Raw genomic sequence first — 18,872 nt, 5'->3', positions numbered from 1 at the left:
CCAGTGCTTGTATAAATAAATAAATAAATCTTAGAGCACTCATCCTTTAAAAAAAAAAAAAAAAAATATATATATATATATATATATATATATATATATATATATGACCTAGTGAGTAAACTATTAAGATATTGAATGCTCACACAAAGTCCTGCCCTTACTTTTATACGTGTATTTTAAACTTGATGCAAGATTTTCTTTGATGCAGGGGTTATGTAAATATCTGGACTCTGCAAAGGATTTCATAGTGTACACGAAATGGCAAATTAGCATAGCTGTTGACACCTTCATCCCTTTCCAAGCCTATTAGCCCTAGAAATGCATTTGAAATCTGAGAAGAGTAATGGACACTACAACCAAATGCAACACGTTTTTTAAATGAGGCACACTTTTGAAAGTATTTATTTGGTAAATATTTATTGGGTACTTATTATACAAGGGGTAGGGGAAGTGTTATATGGATTCAAACAGTGGTCCTTACCTTCAAAGACAAACACAACTAATCTAAATAAATTTGAATGAAAATAAATAATTTTATCAGAGATTAGAAAACAACACATCACTTACTGAAGAAATGAACAGGAAAATCTTTATGAGAGAAAAAGTATTTGGGTTAAGGTGGAACTGTATAGGATTTCCCAAGATTCTGAATAAGTGAAGGCAAAGGCAAGTAGAGTTTAGGATGTAAAAAGGGAAAGATTCCATCATGTGTGCATTTAACTTACTCAAATTCAGTTCTTTGTGTAACAGAAGTAAGAGGAATGGAGATATGTTTCTCATGGGGAATCATCTTATTAATAACTGATTCTACTTTAGTCTACTATTAACCTTCTATTTAGACTGTCACAGCTGAGTTTCAAAATAAAAGGTTATAGCATTCTCTCAGTCTCTTTGCCCTCCAATCAATCTTGTACACAGATTAGTTCTCCCAAACTATACTTCAACCATATAAGTGCTCGCTCAGGTTTCTTTAATGACCCCTACAATCTATGGAATAAATTCCAAACTCCTTAGTTTTTATTTTTGTTTACTTATTTTTCACCTAATAAAAGAAATAGCTATTTTCAATGGAAGTCAAATCTCGAAATCAAGCATACAGGCAAAAGAAATTAAGTTCTGTCTAAATCACAGAAAAATGAAACATTGATATCTTTTTCAAAGAGCACTTTGTCTATAAGTAAACCTCTGTAATACTACAGCTTGATCATTCTCTGTGTGTATGTAAATATATGCATGTATATGCGATCTTTCCCTACTTGGAAATTTCAAGATTAAGTAAATTGTAAGAATCTGCCTCTATCACCTTCTGGAGCAGGTATAGAGTTAGGAAAGTGAATATGCTAGTGTATAATTACCATATGTGTGAGGACTACTTTACAATGTTTTAAGAAATAGGAAAAACTTTCAAGAAAAAAATACACATGTAAAACAGGCAGAAGCCTCCCTGGTGGCATAGGTGTTAAAAACTAAGCACTGTCACCGCTAAGGCCTGAGTTTGATATCCCAGACAGGGAGCTAACCCACAAATGTTGCAGCAGACTTCTCCTATCTTGCCTGCTGCTCTCCTTAGCATTTCAGTAAATCCGCGTGTTCTACTCCCGATTCTGTTTCTGTCTTCTCATCCCCCCACACCTCTGGCCGACACCCCAGTTCTTACACACACACACACACACACACACACACACACACACTTGTTAAAAATAAATAAACCTGACAAGAACATTATTAATATTGCCAAGAGCTAGAAACAACTTAAGTGCCCCTTAATAGACAAAAGGGTAAAGAATTGGGTACATTTACACAATGGAATACTATTTAGCTATTCATCCTGCCATTTGCAATAATATGGATGAACCTAGAGGGTATTATGCTTGGTGAAATAAATCATTCAGGGAAAGAAAGATACCATATGATTTTACTCTTATGTGGTTATATAGGTAAAAGAAATAAATGAACTAAGTAAAACAAAAGTAAACTTTTGGACTGTAAGATCAAATAATGATCACCAAAAGGGAAGGGTGTAAGAGAGGCAGCTCAATAAGGACAATGGTATAGAGGACTAATGCACACCTGAATCTTATATAATGCTATAATTCAATGTTACTATAGTAAAATAAATACATAAACCAAAAACAAACCAAAAAAGACCCAGGAAGGTAGGTCTACAAACAGTTGTGTTTCTGGATCTGTACTTGAAGTTACAATTATAGTTTTGCATTTAGGTTACTGTATTTATAAAACATTAAAATCAATAAAATATCAAATGTCAATGTAAAACTTATCTTCTTAAACAAAATATTTATCAAATACTTATTTTAAAATACTTTGTCAGTATTTAAATAAGACTAACAAAATGAGACTCAGAATCGAGACATAAACAAAAATAAACTTCAACAGTAAAAGTACTTTAAAATTTTCTGTGGGTAAAATGTAGGACATAGATTTAAAAAGCATCCCCCCCTCATTTTTTTTTTAAGATTTATTTATTTATTTATACAAGAACCAGGGCTTAGGCCAGATGCGCAGGAGGGCGAGAGAACTCACCAGAGCCAGAGCAGGGAACAGAACAGGCAGACTGATGAAACATACTGCTGAGGGGAGCAGTGAGCGCTGCAGGAGAGGTCTGAGCGCCACGTGGGACCCTCGCTGGAGGCCAGGGATCGAACCAGAGCTGCAGAGGCCGCAGGCAGCCCTGTAGCCCAGCGCTCAACCACTGCGCCACCAGGGGAGGCCCTCCCCCCTCATCTTAATTATATCAAGTTCAAAGGATTCCCAAATTACTTGGACTTTATAGACAATGAACTATCCTTGCTAATATTATTATAAATTGCTATTTCCCCTAAAAATAAAGCACATTAAAATACCAGGTTGGACCCAAATGTACAGAACAACAAATACCACAATATTCTGTGATTGAGAAGCATGATTATGTCCATAATTTACAAAATTGAAACCTACCTTAAAAAGTGTCACAGTGATTTCAATGTTTTCAGGAACAGGCCACACTACAACACCACGGTATGGGTTTTTTATTCCAGGTTGCCAGCTATGAGCCTACCAGAATAAAAGTAATGGTTTCAATATGAAGTACAGGAAATGCAATGTTATTACAAAAATATATTAATCCTATTTAACTCTACATTCAGTCTCTCTGAAACAAAAATGATTAGTCAAATGAAACTTTTCAAGTATTTAACTTGGGTATGACAATTACAGCACATGAAAGGCCATATTACCATCTGTAAATAACCGTTCACCATCACTACCACTCCAACACATACACACACAAAAGAAAATGCAAAAATAAGGTGTCTCATATTTTTAAATGCTATTTTTGATTGGATAAAATTTTAATTGGGAGAAATACTTTTAAATAATATTTGTGATCTAGGAGCTTAAAGGCAAATTGTTTCCTTAAAAAAGAAAATTAGGGGCCTGGTGGTGCAAGGGGTTAAGTCTCAGCACTATGAAGCAATCTGCAGCCCCTAAAGCATGAGTTCAATCCCTGGCCAGGGAGCTGACCCACATTGAGCAGCAGACCTCCCCTGTCTCACCCGCTGCTCCCCTCAGCAGTGTATTTCAGTCAGTCTGCCTGTTCTGTTCCCCACTCTGTCTCTGGTGAATCCTCACACCTCTCCATAAGTCCTGCCCACACCCTTACTCTTGTATGCATAAATAAATACATCCTTAAAAAAAAGGGAGAGAAAACTGTATACTTTTCACTTAAGTTCATTTCCCACTAAATTGTAATGTAATCCCACTCTAATGCAACTCCACTTTACGTATTTAAAGACATTACAAATCTCAACTTTCATGTACTCTGATGGCAGATCAAGCTTTTCTCTGGTCTCTTCAAACTTCCCATTATTATATTTTCATAGCCTATCCATGCAATAGAAACATGGGGACTGAACTTTTCTTACTAGCCACAGCAGAAAAAAACAGAATATTTGTAAAATTCTTAATGAAAAATTGACTATTAAAAAAGAAATGCCATTTAAAGTGGTTTGAAGATATCCTCAGGAGATCTAATCTAGTCCCACATAAGGAAACTGAAGCAAACAAAGAGTATGGCCTGCCTGAACCCATTCAAGTAGGAAAACCAGCTCCATGATTTCCAAGTTCAGAGTTCTTTACCCAACCAACATAATTCCCTGATTGACACAATAGTGAAGAAAATAGTCTTTTATGCCTAACGTCTTAACATTGATGTGTGTAACACAGAGATCAAAAGTGGAATAAGCACAGAATTTGGAGACTACCTAACAAACTGAGCAGTTAGGAGATGATGCTTTCAGGTAATAACCTCAAGTCTTAGTGCTGGTCTTTTAAATCCTCTCTTTCATTCCTTAGTCTTGGATGAGGGAGTGGTAATTAGATTCCCGAATGAACAAAAATACAATCTGCTTCACAAACTAAAAATTGAAAAGAAAAAAAAAAAAAAGAGCAATGGAAGGGTGCTAATTCCCAAGCTGCTATTTTCTTAAAATTTTATCCACTATCTTTCCCTAGCAGGTAGAAAAAGAAATGGGCAGGGGATTGCAACTAAGTTAAAGCCCTACTTTTCTGTTACCCTTATAGGGACTGAACAACCTAGCTAAGTTAGGATACTCATTACTCAGTAACAATATCAATAGTTTGTTTGAGCCTCATCAAAATGTCAGCAAAATGTTATATACTAAGCAAAGAACAGGACCAGTAAATTTTAGTGAAGAGCAAACGGAATTTACAATGTGGCAAACATGAAAAAAAAAAAAAAAAGTATTTCTATTTTTAAAAAGCCCGCTGCCTGCTACAACTTTTACCTCAAACAGAATTCAAGAATATGAAGCTGAAAAAAGAATGGAAAGTCTAATATAGGTACCTTAAAAAAGAGCCTTGAGATTAAACATCTAATTATACACATTCAGGGAGATAGTATTTTAGGTTCTTAAAAACGTCACTCTGATCAGTTTTCTTTCAGCCTAATGGGAAGGATTTCCCTAGAAAATATTAACCCCAGAAACACAGGTACAGCTACAGCTATATAGTAAGCAGATTATTTAATCATTTGCTAGCAATCTAGTATAGATAAAGGTATAAAGAATTAGGTTGCATTATCCGGTCTCCTTACATATTATTTTCAACTTTTCAGTCACTTCACAGATCCTCTGCATGGGCCAAAGGCAGACATAGTTAAAAGGCAACATTTCTCAATTTGGGGTATTAGTGGTATAAAATGCCTATTTTCTAATTATGTCACATTATACTTACCTAAAAGTCTTGTAACTAGGATGGGACTAAACATAGAATTAGTGTTCACTTGACCTTTCTGATCATACAAAATGAAAATATTTCACTGAAAATTTATAATTGTCATGTAATTGTTAAGTTGATCATTTGCAGTTCATAAAACTGTACATACTCATATGTTTAAGATGTTACACAAAAAGTTATTTTAGAGTTGTCAACATAAATGCCGTAAGGCAAAGCACTCAACTATATTCTCTCTTGATATGGCAGTACAATGCAAAGGCATTTTCATAACCACAGAAGAATGAAGTAAATGTAACAATCCATCAAAAAGTTGTCAAGGGCCTTCAAATTTTCATTTCCCATAGGAAATCTCCCTTCTGTCAGCAAGCTTAAATTTCTAGTCCAAAAACATGATCTAGCACAACAGACTACTCTGCCACAATTTTTCCAGTCTATCATAATTGCCTCTTTCCATATCATCACACACAGAAGTAAAAAATAATTTAAGTGTGTGCAAACCAAATACAGTCTGACAAAATCTTTATCATCTCATGACTTGAGAAGGAATATATACAATATATAAGGAAGTTACATATTGAGTTAATTATCCAGACCAATTATTTCCTCAATAAAAAAATATTTCAGGGCCTCCCTGGTGACACAGTGGTTGAGCGCTGGGTTGCAAAGCTGCCCGCAGCCTGTGCAGCGCCGGTTCGATCCCGGCCACAGGGCGAGGGTCCCACATGGCGTGACACACCTCTCCTGCAGCCCACTGCTCCCCTCAGCAGTGTACTTCATCAGTCTGCCTGTTCTGCTCTCCGCTCTGGCTCTGGTGAATTCTCTCACCCTCCCACGCTTCTGACTGTACCCCAGTGCTTGTATAAATAAATAAATCTTTAAAAAAAAAAGTTTCAGCAATGAGTTTTTTGTATATATAAATATAAAAATAGACATGTACGCAAAGAAAGGGAACAATGAACTGCAAATCAAACCTTAAATATGACAACGTGCCTTATTTTACTACCAAACCTAACACTGATCAGTGCCACTTACAAATTTTAATCTGCCAAAAAAAGTAGATATATTCAGAATCAGAAAGATAAATAGTAATACAGAGTTTTAAAAAAGAAAGAAAACTGCATGGCACAAATTCCAAATGGTTAAAAGTAAAAACTAGACTATTTTCTGGTCAAAATTTACCAAGATTTTGTTTTCCTAAATGATTTTAGTTGAATTTAACAGCAAATAATAAATATTTTAAAGGAAAAATGTCAGCAAACAGGTAAGTCCTTCAGAAGAGAAAATGGTTCTTTTCTAATTAAATGATGGTTAATTTTAAAAAACTAATAGGAAAAAACAAGCACTTCTAAGTTCATAGTAGCATTAGTCACAATAGTCAAGACATGAAATCAACCTAAATATCTGGCAGACAAATAGAGAAATTGTGGAACAGATGCTCAACTATTAAAAATACTACTCCACTATTAAAAAAAGATGAAATGGTGAGTTTGGGGATAAAATGGTTAGATCTTGAGGTGATTATGCTAAGTGAAGTAAGTCAAAAAGTAAAAGACAATTATCAGATGGTTTCACTCATCTTTGGAATACAAGTAACCAAAGAAAACAAACTGGCAAAACACAACAAAAATAAGTCCAAGATTCTGAAAAATATTATGGTTACCAGAGGGGAAAGGAGGAGGGAAGAAAGTATGGGGGAATAAATGAAAGTATACAGGCACTAGGAATTTGATGGAAGGTAAGTGAAGCATGTTGCACATGTTGAAATGTGAAGTTGTACCCCTAAAATTATATAATTATATAAACAAAAGGCAAATTTACAAAATTTGAGTTTAAAATTACAATTAAATAAAATATAATGAAAAGTAACATTAAAAAATAGCTGGAAACTAAGCTTTCGTTTTTAAGATACAATCTCAACCAAAATTTCAATGGTATTCTTTAAAGAAATAGAGCAAACAATACAGAAGATCCTGAACAAAAAGGGCAATCTTCACAAAAAGAGAACAATGGAATTATCAACTTTTAGGCCTCTAAACATACTATAAAGTTATAGTATCAAAGTAGTATGATATTGGAATAAAAATAGACACAAAGATCAATGAAGTAGAATCAAGAGCTCAAAAATAGATCCAAACTTACATAGACAGTTAATTTATGACAGAGGAGTCAAGAGTATACAATGGAGAAAGGAAAGTTTCTTTTTTTTTTTTTTTTTTAAAATAGAGGCATGTTTTATTTATTTATTTATTTATTTATTCATTTGTTTGTTTTGTTTATACATGCACTGGGTACAGTCAGAAGCGCGGGAGGGTGAGAGAATTCACCAGAGCCAGAGCGGGGAGCAGAGCAGGCAGAAGGACCGAAGTACACTGCTGAGGGGAGCAGCGGGCGGCAGGAGAGGTTTGCGCACCATGTGGGACCCTCCTCCGGTGGCTGGGGAGCAGCCGGGGATCGAACCGGCGCTGCAGAGGCTGCTGGCAGCTTCGCAACCCAGCGCTCAACCGCTGCGCCACCGGGGAGGCCCAGGAAAGTTTCTTAAACAAATAATAATGGGAAACTGGCTAGTCAGTAAAGGAATTAAACTAGATTACTACCTCATAACAAACACAAAAATCAAAATGGATTAAAAACTTGGATATAAGACTTGAAACCATAAAATAAACTGAAGAAAATTTAGGCAAAACAATGACTTCCAGTGATATCTTTAGAGACTCAACTACAATGGCAAGGAAACAAAAGCAAAAATAAATAAATGGGACTGTATCATTTAAAAAGCTGAAGGGAAGGGAAGGGGAGGGGAGGGGAGGGGAGGGGAGGGGAGGGGAGGGGAGGGGAGGGGAGGGGAGGGGAGGGGAGGGGAGAGAAGGGAAGCCTATCATTAAATGACAAGATACCCCACTGAGAGAAAATATTTGTCCATCATTCATTTGACAAGGGACTGGTTACCAACACCTACAAAAAAAATTATACAATTCAAGGAAAAAACCCAATCAAAAAAAAGGGGGGGGGCAGAAAAAATAAATAGGCACGTAGGCACTTCTCCAGAGAAGACAAACAGATGGCCAATAAGCACATAAAAAAATGCTCATCACTTATCATCAAGGAAATGCAAATCAAAAACCAAAATGAGATACCACCTCACATCTGTGAGAATGGACCATATGAAAAGATTAGAAACAAAAGTGTTGGTGAAGGCATGAAGAAAAAGGAACCCTAAAATTCCTTCGATGGGGATGTATACTGGTCCATCCCCTATAGAAAACAGTATGGAGGTTTCTTAAAAGATTAAAAATAGATGATATAAACCAATAATTCCACTCCTAGATATCTATACAAAAACACTAATTTGAGGGGATAAATGCACTCCTATGTCCACTGTAGCACTACTTACGATAGCCAAGTTATTGAAACAATCAAATAGATGCAGCAATAAACACAATGGAATACTACTCAGCTATTTAAAAAACAAGAAATCTTGTCATTTGCCATAATATGGATGGAACTGGAGGGAATTATGCTAAGTGAATTAAGTCAAAAATTGAAAGACCAGATGATTTCACTTATATGTGAATATAAAGAAACACAACAGGGAGCAATGGTGGGTGGAGGCCCAATGAACTATTATGGAAAATTATCAATGCTTTGGTGGTGGGTGTGTATGGTAACAGATTTTTGAAGAGATGTGAACCTATAACTTTAATCATATACAGAGCTGTAAACCAACATTACCTCAATGAAAAGTCCCCCCTCACACACAAAATAAATTTAGAAAGCTAAAATATTAAAATTTAAAAAAAAAAAAACCAAAGGAATAGACAAAACTAAACCAAAATCCTTGAAATCTGACTGCAGAATTGAGGCTAATAAAGGGGAGGAGGAAACCAATGGACTATGGTAGAAGATTATGGGTGTTTTGATGGTGGATGTGGTGTGGTTAACATGCATCTGCAGAGGTGTGAACCTATACAAAGCATTGTAAACCAATGTAACCTCTTCGAAAAATGACACAAATCAAAAAAGAATTCCAAAATGAACAAAGTTCCTCAAGATTCTTTTAAAAAAAATTTGTTTACCTTTTACAATAATATTACAATCATTAAAATCTCATAGGGTCTGGAGCTGGTTTTTACATCCTTATTGGCTGTTACATACTATTTTATAAAATAGCATTTCATATATACATGAACACACTATGAATATGCTGTAATTAGCTTAACACATTTAGATTCTTATGAACTTTTCAAAAGAAGTACATCTATATTTCAAGAAAAAACACAATGATTTGAAAGTAGCCAGAAGGGATCTGAAATATTAAGAGCATCACACTGGAAAATTAGCAATAAGAATGCCTTTTTAGATTAAGATTTAGTAGTTATTTGACTGACTTTAAAAATGTAATTAAATAATTGTATTTAACTTCAAATATGGACGTTCTGCATACCTAAGGGGAGAAATCCTTAAATTATTTTTAAAATTAAAAACAATCTAAGGAAAAGATATTTCATTTAAAAATTAATTTAAAAAATATGGGTAGTCTGAATAGGCTTATAATCTAAAATATTTCATTATATTTTATCTTTTTTGGGAAAAATTGGTTTCTAATTAAGAGGGGGAAATCACTTTCTGTTGATAGTATAGAACATTTAGGATCTACTTCAATGGTTATAGTTATGGTTATATTCATCTACTACAGTGGGTGGGCCTACATTGCTCCTTTCCACAACAGTTTAAAAACCAATCAGGAAAATGACAGAAGTCCCTAAATCTATACAGAAGTCCCTAAATCTATTATATTTTCACAACTCTCTCTCATATGTAAATGGATAAGAAAATGTTCTGGGTCCAAAATATAATGTCAAAAAATGGGCAGAAGAGCTAAAAAGACACTTCTCCAAAGGAGAAATGCAAATGGCCAACAGGTATGTGAAAAAAAGGTTCAAAATCACTTATATTCAGGGAAATGCAAATCAAAACCACAATGAGATACCACCTTACACCAGTGAGAATGGCACATACTAAAAAAACTACAAACAACAAATATTGGTGAAGATGTGGAGAAAAAGGAACCAACTAGTCCAACAACTATGGAAAACTGTATGGAAGTTCCTCAAACTACTAAAAATGGAGCTTCCATATGACCGAGCAATTCCACTCCAGCAATCTACCCAAAGGACATAGAAACAGTAATTCAAAAGGATACCTGCACCTCTATGTTTACTGCAGCACTAATCACAACAGGTAAGATACGGAAACAACCCAAATACCCAAAAATAGATGATGGGATCCAGAGGTGGTATATATATATATATATATATATATATATATATATATATATACACACAATGAAATAGTACTCAGCTATCAAAAAAGATAAAGTCATGCCATTTGCAGCAACATGGATGGAGCTGGAAGGGATTATGCTCAGTGAAATAAGCCAGAAGGAAAAAGAAAAATATCAGATGGTTTCACTTATAGGAGGAATATAGGGGAACCAAATAAGGGATTGGGGAAAAAAAACAATTATAATAAATAAAAAAAAATAACAGGCAACTATAAATCAGAGACACACTGCAGCGGAGGGGGAGGGAGAGGGATCAAAACAGGGAGGGAAGCACACAAGGGACTTTTATGGAGGCTTCACCTGAGAGGAGAAAGCATACACTACACAAAAATGAAGAATGGTGTAAAATATACATACAATTTTTTTTAAATTTGAGTTTCAGATGAACAAGTTTTTTTGTATGGAACATATATTAAAACATTTATATTTATTTTTCCCCCCTGAAATTCAGGGGGGAAAAAAGAGTTAAAGGAATTTCAGGGTTGTCAGATTCTAACTTCCTAGGCATGTAGGCAGGGGGTGGGGGTGGGGGTATATTGGAATTCAGTGAGAATCCAAAAGGATGTGCTTAAAGGGAAACCCAGGAAGAAGCACCTCTTTACTTGAAAAATGCTCACTTATCCTACATTGTAAATTCTTTCATAGAGAATCGCCATTATGTCACCACATTAATGAAAGGTGAGATGGGCATGACTCATGACTCAGAACCCAAAATGGAGCTACTGATAAAAAAGAAAGTTAGGAATGAGTTCCTTAGGAAGAATTTCTTACACTGAAACAGCCTGAGCAGTAAGTTGTTTAAAGGAACAAGGCTATGATCTATTTAAAGAAGATTTGAATCACCTGGGAGAATACAAAGGAATCATCTGTAGGTGAAAAAAAAAAGACAAAATAAAATCTAGTTAGAGAATGAAAACCACCTTCTTTCAAAACAACTCCATTTCATCTAAAAAGTTGAATATGAGTGCCAATTTATTTGCAATCTCCTAGTATAACCACTACCACTATTTAGTCAGAACTTGTGAAAAGTTTTCTGGAATTATGTCATGAATTGTATTTTAGACACAAAGAATGTGATAAATGGTGGTACAGTGATTAATCTTTGTTCTACATTTCTCCATGGTATTTATTGCACAGTGTAATTACCAGATTTCATGGAGTAGAGGGAGCAGAATTTGCCTTAGTAGAGACCCTAATTCAAATGCTAATATAGTAGGCCTGTTGTAGAATTTATCACGTTTACTGATTTTCTTTTTTTAGTTTATCTAAAGCAAATTATTTTATATAAAGCAAATTATTTAATCTAAAGCAATTTTTTTTAGTAATCTACTGTGACAGTCCTTACAATTAGAGGAAACAAGACCAGTCATTAGGGCTTATTTCCCAGGTTTCTGATTAAGAATTTTAAACCAAGAGAAATAAAACAAACCATCTAGGATCTATATCCTAACATTAATAGCCCATATAATTTTGGATTTCTCACTTAATCTCTGTGAGACACAGAGCCCTTTGATGTAAAATAAGGAAATTAGACTAGGGCAGTGATTCTCAAAGTTTGGTCTGGGGGTTCCTTGAGATCCTTTCTAGGGCACTCAAGGTCAAAACTGTTTTTGTAATAGTAAGATAATACTTGCCCTTTTCACTTTCATGAGTCTAGTTTTTCAGAAACTGACAGTGTTACAAACTGAAAACAGAGTTACAAGCTAGTGTGATTTTAGCTCTCTTCTATTAAGCCAGACATGAAAGAAATTTGCAAAAATATGAAACAATGCTACTCTTTTCACTTTTTGTTTTAGAAAAAGTTATTTTTCATAGAAGTGATTTATGCTAACATGTAATAGTTTTGTTATTTGTAAATGAGTTTTCAAATTTTTAAATTAAAAAAAATTAGCAAGTTAAAAATGTACACAATCCTATTATCCAGTGATTCCTACATATTTTCCCAAGGTAAATGAGAATATTTGTTCCACAAAATACTTACAAAGTTTAGAGCAGATTTAATTATAGTTATGAATAAAAAACAATATTCATTGAAAATAAGCTAAATGTTCATCAACAGGGTTATACTCAAACTGCAATATAGCAACATGATAGAATACTACTCTAAAAAAACACTATCAATCTACACAATAGCATAAATAAATCTCAAAAACATTGCACTGAGCAAAAGAAACCAGACATGAAAAGCTCCATTTACATAATTCAAGACAGGTTAAAACAGTTTATGATAATAAAAAATCAGAATAGTGATTAGCTCTAAAAGTATATACTAATCAAAACTCATGAGATTATATCATTAAGATATGTTACATAGTACAAACTGTAGTTCAATAAAAATTTGGAGAAAAGCCCTTAATACAAAAATATTAATTTCTGAAATTAAACCAAATTTCATTTAATTTTAATTAAAATGAATAAATTTTCTTCACATAAGTCTATCTCTGGGAAAAAATCAACATCCAATAATCGTTTTTGCAATTATCATGTGCTTATAAAAATATACTTGTACTTACATAGAATGGAATTTTGAAAATGTCTGAGGAATTGTTATCAATTTTTTAAATTCTGTTCTACTCACAAATAAAGCTACAAAAATTATGAAAATTGCAATTCCTCTCTTTTGTAATTCAGCACTGCAAAATAATGGACATAGATAATTCATTGTTCCTTAGGTTAGTCCTAACTTCACCTTCTTGGAACCTGAATAAAGTAATCTTAGGTGCAATTTTATAAGTGGTATTTATTTAATCATTACTTTATAATACCTTAGTACAGAGAAGTTAAAATTCTATTATTCAAGGCTACCACATTCAAAAACAAAACTCAAGTATATGGTTCCCATTGTAAGAGCTTCAGCAACAAGATTATAGTGACTGATCATATTTTTTTTTAAAGATTTATTTATTTATGCATACAAGAGCTGGGGTACAGGGCAGAGGTGCAGGGGGGTGAGAGGATTCACCAGAGACAAAGTGGGGAACAGAACAGGCAGATTGACTGAAGTACACTGCTGAAGCGAGTCAGGAGAGGTCTGCTGCACCATGTGGGTTGCTCCCTGGTTGGCCGGGGATCAAACTCATGCTGCAGAGGATGCAGATTGCTTCATAGTGCTGTGCTTAACGCCTTGCGCCACCAGGCAGGCCCTGACTGATCATTTTAGATCAGATAATCAGAAATAACCCAAAACATCAAATATTACTTTCAAACTATAATAGGAACATATCTGTTTAAAAATGTGACTAAAAATTAAACTTAACATTTAGGTAAAAAGACATTGTAAGATATACTAACCTTAGAAGACTTTCTTCGGCTTCTTCTTGTCCAAACTACCACCAGTTTATCTGGTTGCCTGCCAAAGAGGAAAAGATTAAATACAATTTATCTTAAATCAAATTCATAAAATTTAGTTCCAGTACTTTTAAAAAGGACAAAAATATCATCTGCTTTACATTACGGAGAACAGTTACTCTTACAATAAAGCTCTGTAAATTAACCAATATAGTAGATGTGATCTAAGTTAAATTATTAATATTCCATCCATGTTTTCCTAAAAATACTTTATAAGTCAATCACTAGGAAAGTGGTATGTTTTTTTAAAAAAAATCACACATTTATCTTCTCCAAAAAATCAGTACTATGCTTCTAACATATTATCCACTTTAATTCAGAGAAAAGAAGCATTAGGATGACACTTCTGAAATAATTTAAATCTAGGAGTTAAACTACTTCTACATCTCTATATATTATGAACAGTGTTTATAGTTTTCAAAACACAATCAATAATTTCAATGATCTTTATAAAAACAATACAACACTGAAAAACAGGCCAGATACATACTTATTCCTTCTAAGATGTGATAAAAACCTGGCAAAATTAAGTAATTAATGAAAAGTTATGGCAGAACCAAGGTGACATATAGGTCTTCTAAAACTCAGACTTCTTTAGACTCCAGGCGCGTTCAGGGTGGTATGGCCATAGACAAACTCAGACTTCTTTATCTTCTCTTAATTGAGATTAAAAACAAACAGAAACCAATACAAACAAAATAAACCAACCTTACATTTTCAGCTAATAAAGCTAAGATCTCTTTAACGCTTAGGGAAAACATTATGACTATAATTATCAGTTACTTTACTTAAAGTTTCATCTTTAAAAATTGTTGATACAAATATTTTAACCAAGAAATGAAATATATAGTTATCTCAGTGCTCTTCACTACTTTGTATGTCACCATTTTAATCTGGAATCCCTCACCATCAACAAATGACCTGTCCTCCTGTTTATTTCAACATATAAACATATATATACATATACATATATACACATACATATACATATATACACATACATACACATGTTGTAGAGCAACCCCGATACAAAACGGGGTGCCTGACTGTGGGTCCTCACCCGCGTGCTTAAAAGGACTTATCAATGCTCTACTGCAGGCATACGTGAAAGGTTAATAAAAGGTTTATTTACAAGGGAAGGGGAAATGAGGAAATGTACAGCTCTGAGAGAAAAGTGGGAGACAAAGTTTTAAATGAGTCCTACCCGATCCACCGATCAGGAATCCCAAAATGGCGCTCTCAGAGTTGGCTGCCAGCCAGGAGCGGTGAAGCCAGGAGGCGAGCGATCGCGAGCCAGAGAGAGCCCAAGGCCCACGTGTTTGGTTTTTTATATCCAACCTGGCTGCCCAACTCCACCCTCAGGTCCCAGCCACCCTCCCTTGGTGGTAATGGAATTTGTCTTTCCCAAAGTCTTGATGGCTTTAGTCTGGAGTGGGGGTGGGGTCCAAAAAGCCTGTATGGGATTAACTCAGGACATCATTTCCCCCTAACACACACATAATTTTCATTTCCTGCATGCAGTTTGTTCATTTATTGAACAAACTGTCCATGTTCCATTGTATATTCTTTGCTCCTTTGTCAAAGATTAGTTGTTCATGTAAGTGTGGCTTTATTTCTGGGCTCTCTATTAGGTTCCATTGGTCTGTATCTGTTTATGTTCCAATACCAAATTGTTTTAATTATTATGGCTTTGTAGTATAGCTTGAAGTGTGGAAGTGTGATACCTCCTTTCTCCTTTGTTTTCATCAGTAGGGCTTTGGCTATTGGTGTTTTTTTATGGTTCCATATGCATTTCATCAGTATTTGTTCTATTTCTTTGAAGAATGTCATTGAGATATTTACTGGAATAGCATTGAATCTGTATATTGCTTTTGGGAGGATGGCCATTTAAATAATGTTAATTCTTCCAATCCATGAGCAGGGGATGTCGTTCCATTTCTTTGTTTGACAAGGATTTGGTGAAAAAGGAACTCTCCTACAGTGCAAACTGGTCCAACCACTATGGAGAGCTGTCTGGAGGTTCCTCAGTCTACTAAAAATGGAGCTACCATACAACCTGGCAATTCCACTCCTAGGGATCTACCCAAAGGGCACAAAAACATTGATTCAAAAGAACACCTATACACCTATGTTTATTGCAGCACTATTTACAATATGTAAAACCTGGAAACACCCCAAATGCCCAAAAATAGATGACTGGATCAAGAAGATGTGGTATATATACACAATGGAATATTATTTAGCAATCAAAAAAAGAGAAACTCATGCCATTTGTAGCAGTATGGATGGATCTAGAAGGAATTATGCTCAGTGAAATAAGCCAGAAGGAGAGAGAAAAATATCAGATGGTTTCACTTATAACAGGAATATAGGGGAACAAAATAAGACATCAGTGTAAAAAAAATAATAACAGTACAAAACACAACAAAGCAAAAACAGACAACTATAAATCAGAGACATACTGCAGGGGGGGAGGAGGGAGAGGAATCAGAGAGAGGGAGGGAGGGAGAACAGGAGACTGGTGACGGTGCACGGGTGCCTTGGGGAAGGAAATTCTATGGGGACTCAACCTGAGGGGGTGGGAGGAAGCAAATATTGTTTAAATATATATATATAAAATTAAAAATAAATAAAACCAAAAAAATAAACTGATGAAAAACAGACTGAGAAAGAAACATTCAATTTCATGCAGATGGAGCTCCCATTGAATATGGGATGCACCAAAGAACAAAGCAGTACATACAAATATCTTTTGGACAATGAAACAATAAATGTGAAGAACTGATAAGACCAAACAAAAACAAAAACAAAACTTTAAGCTTCTTTACTAACTGCAAAAAAAATAAGAAAAGTTTGTTTACACAACTTTCTAGGTCCTGAATTTCCTATTTCTAGTGATAAGGATGTCTTTACCACTAGCTACAGGGAGGGTACCTTTCATAATGGAGATATATTTCCTGCTTTCAGGACAAAAAGAAGGGTCATAATGTTCCACTTACATCAGTGATTTTTTTTTTTTTTTGATTATTACCTGCTTAATTCATTTCCCTTCTATTTTTGTATGTCTTTTTTTTAAAAAAAAAAAAGATTTATTTATTTATTAATACAACCACTGGGTACGGTCAGAAGCGCAGGAAGGTGAGAGAATTCACCAGAGCCAGAGCGGGGAACAGAACAGGCAGAGGGACCGAAGTACACTGCTGAGGGGAGCAGCGGGCAGCAGGAGAGGTCTGCGCACCATGTGGGACCCTTGCCCAGCGGCCGGGGATGGAACCGGTGCTGCAGAGGCTGTGGGCAGCTTCGCAAACCAGCACTCAACCACTGCGCCAACGGGGAGGCCCACATCAGTGATTTTTTAAGTCACTTAATTCAAAAAAATCATCGTGCTATTTTCGCAGATTTTGGAGATTTTATTCTCCATCCCAGAATAAACTTGGTTCCCAAGTGTCAGACTTTAAAGACAATTATAATCTACACTAAATAAATGCTCTGGTGAGTCTTCCCAAAGTGAGGTGTGAGGAGCAGTAGCCAGATGCAGGCATGAAAAATTACATATGAAATAGAAGAAAATTTCTATGACTCATCAGTGTTAGCTAAAGCATATGTGCAAATGGAGAAACAAACAAATAAACCCTTGTTCCACATACAGAGAATAGAACAAATGACAGTGAAGATGGGAAGTATTATGACAATGGGATGGACGGGGCTGGGAAGAAGGTATGATCAAATGATGGCAGCCTAACAGTAGAAAAAGTGAGCAGTCTATAAATGTAGGCCACATTGTTTGAAAGCACTGGTGACTTGCTGGAACCTTTAACCTAAACTACTGCACTAAACTTCTCACTATGTTCTCATCGTCACATCTCCAGCCGAATTTCAATGTTAACTGTATTTCTGCCAGACTTCTTTAAAAACACTGTAAAATCTTACCCCTTTTCCATGTTATGTCCCATACTGGGCTTTTACTACAGTAAGAGCCACACTCACAGTACTACGAACTGGCACTGCAATTAAACTTGATAGACGCACCAATGAACAGTGTTCATTTTATTCCTAAACAGCATTCCATTTTATTTTAGCTCTAATTTAAACTTTATAAAACATTTCTTTCTTAACTGCCTTTAAACAATATCCACACTGTACAAATTACTAGAGTCTAACACTACCAACTATTTCACATCTGACCAGCTTCACTATTTAAGATGAATTATCTAGAACTTGTATGCATTTGACCCTATGATATCTGGGCATGCAAGATAACTTCCATATTCGTGAATGTGGTTTATAAAGGCATTTCAACACCTAATTTTGATCTACCTTTCCAGCTGTATAATCTGCAAATATCTCATAGGCATCTTGCTTTCCAACTAATCCCTAAACACTTATTCCTTCAATTTCTTCATATCTTTACATGTTATAACCTATTTGTTAAGACTTCCTCTGTCCTCTCCTTTTTTCTACCAGAAAACTCTTAACTCATCACTTTTGCTATGAAAACTTGACCACTTCAAATTTCCTTCCTACAACATCCCTTATCCCAAACTTCAGGCAGAATTAACTGTTCCTTCTATTATGTTTCCAGTTATATACTTGACATGCCTCTATTTTAATATTCCATACGCCCATATTATATTATTTGTTATCATTTCTGTTGCCTCCACTAGACCACATTCCTTACTAGCCATAGCTAGCCTTTGCATTTCTAACAACTAATTAAGAATCTTGTACAAGGATGAGGCCCAATAAACATTTGCTACTGAATGAACCATAAATTTCACCCAGGAATACCCAATTGATTAATTATAATTGATGAGGTCTAACTAAATCTAACAGTTCTAATAAATATATTCTCTCGGCAGCTTGAGTTTTGCAGGAATCCTCACCTTGGCTACACATTGAAACCTCCTGGTTTCCGTCCACTAAAAAA

At 35.0% G+C, this 18,872-nt stretch overlaps 1 protein-coding gene across 2 annotated transcripts in view; it reads right to left on the bottom strand.

Annotated features, from left to right (window-relative positions):
* LOC119258990 (EH domain-binding protein 1) overlaps positions 1–18,872 on the bottom strand; it is a 91,516-nt gene that overhangs the window by 6,886 nt on the left and 65,758 nt on the right. The window contains exons 2-3 of one of the 2 annotated variants that reach the window (XM_054701613.1): positions 13,889–13,946; positions 2,959–3,054 (exon numbers count right to left, since the gene is read on the bottom strand). In XM_054701613.1, coding sequence (XP_054557588.1) covers positions 2,959–3,054; positions 13,889–13,946 — 154 coding nt within the window. Of the gene's footprint in view, positions 1–2,958; positions 3,055–13,888; positions 13,947–18,872 lie in introns of those variants that run through there. The other variant, XR_008554306.1, reaches the window with a different exon arrangement.

This window comes from Talpa occidentalis, unplaced genomic scaffold (genome assembly GCF_014898055.3).
Source record: "Talpa occidentalis isolate TD23 unplaced genomic scaffold, MPIMG_talOcc4v2.1 talOcc4.5, whole genome shotgun sequence".
NCBI classification, from domain to species: domain Eukaryota; kingdom Metazoa; phylum Chordata; class Mammalia; order Eulipotyphla; family Talpidae; genus Talpa; species Talpa occidentalis.
The sequence above is the reverse complement of the archived record's forward strand: the minus strand, read 5'-3'. Positions and strand labels throughout refer to the sequence as shown.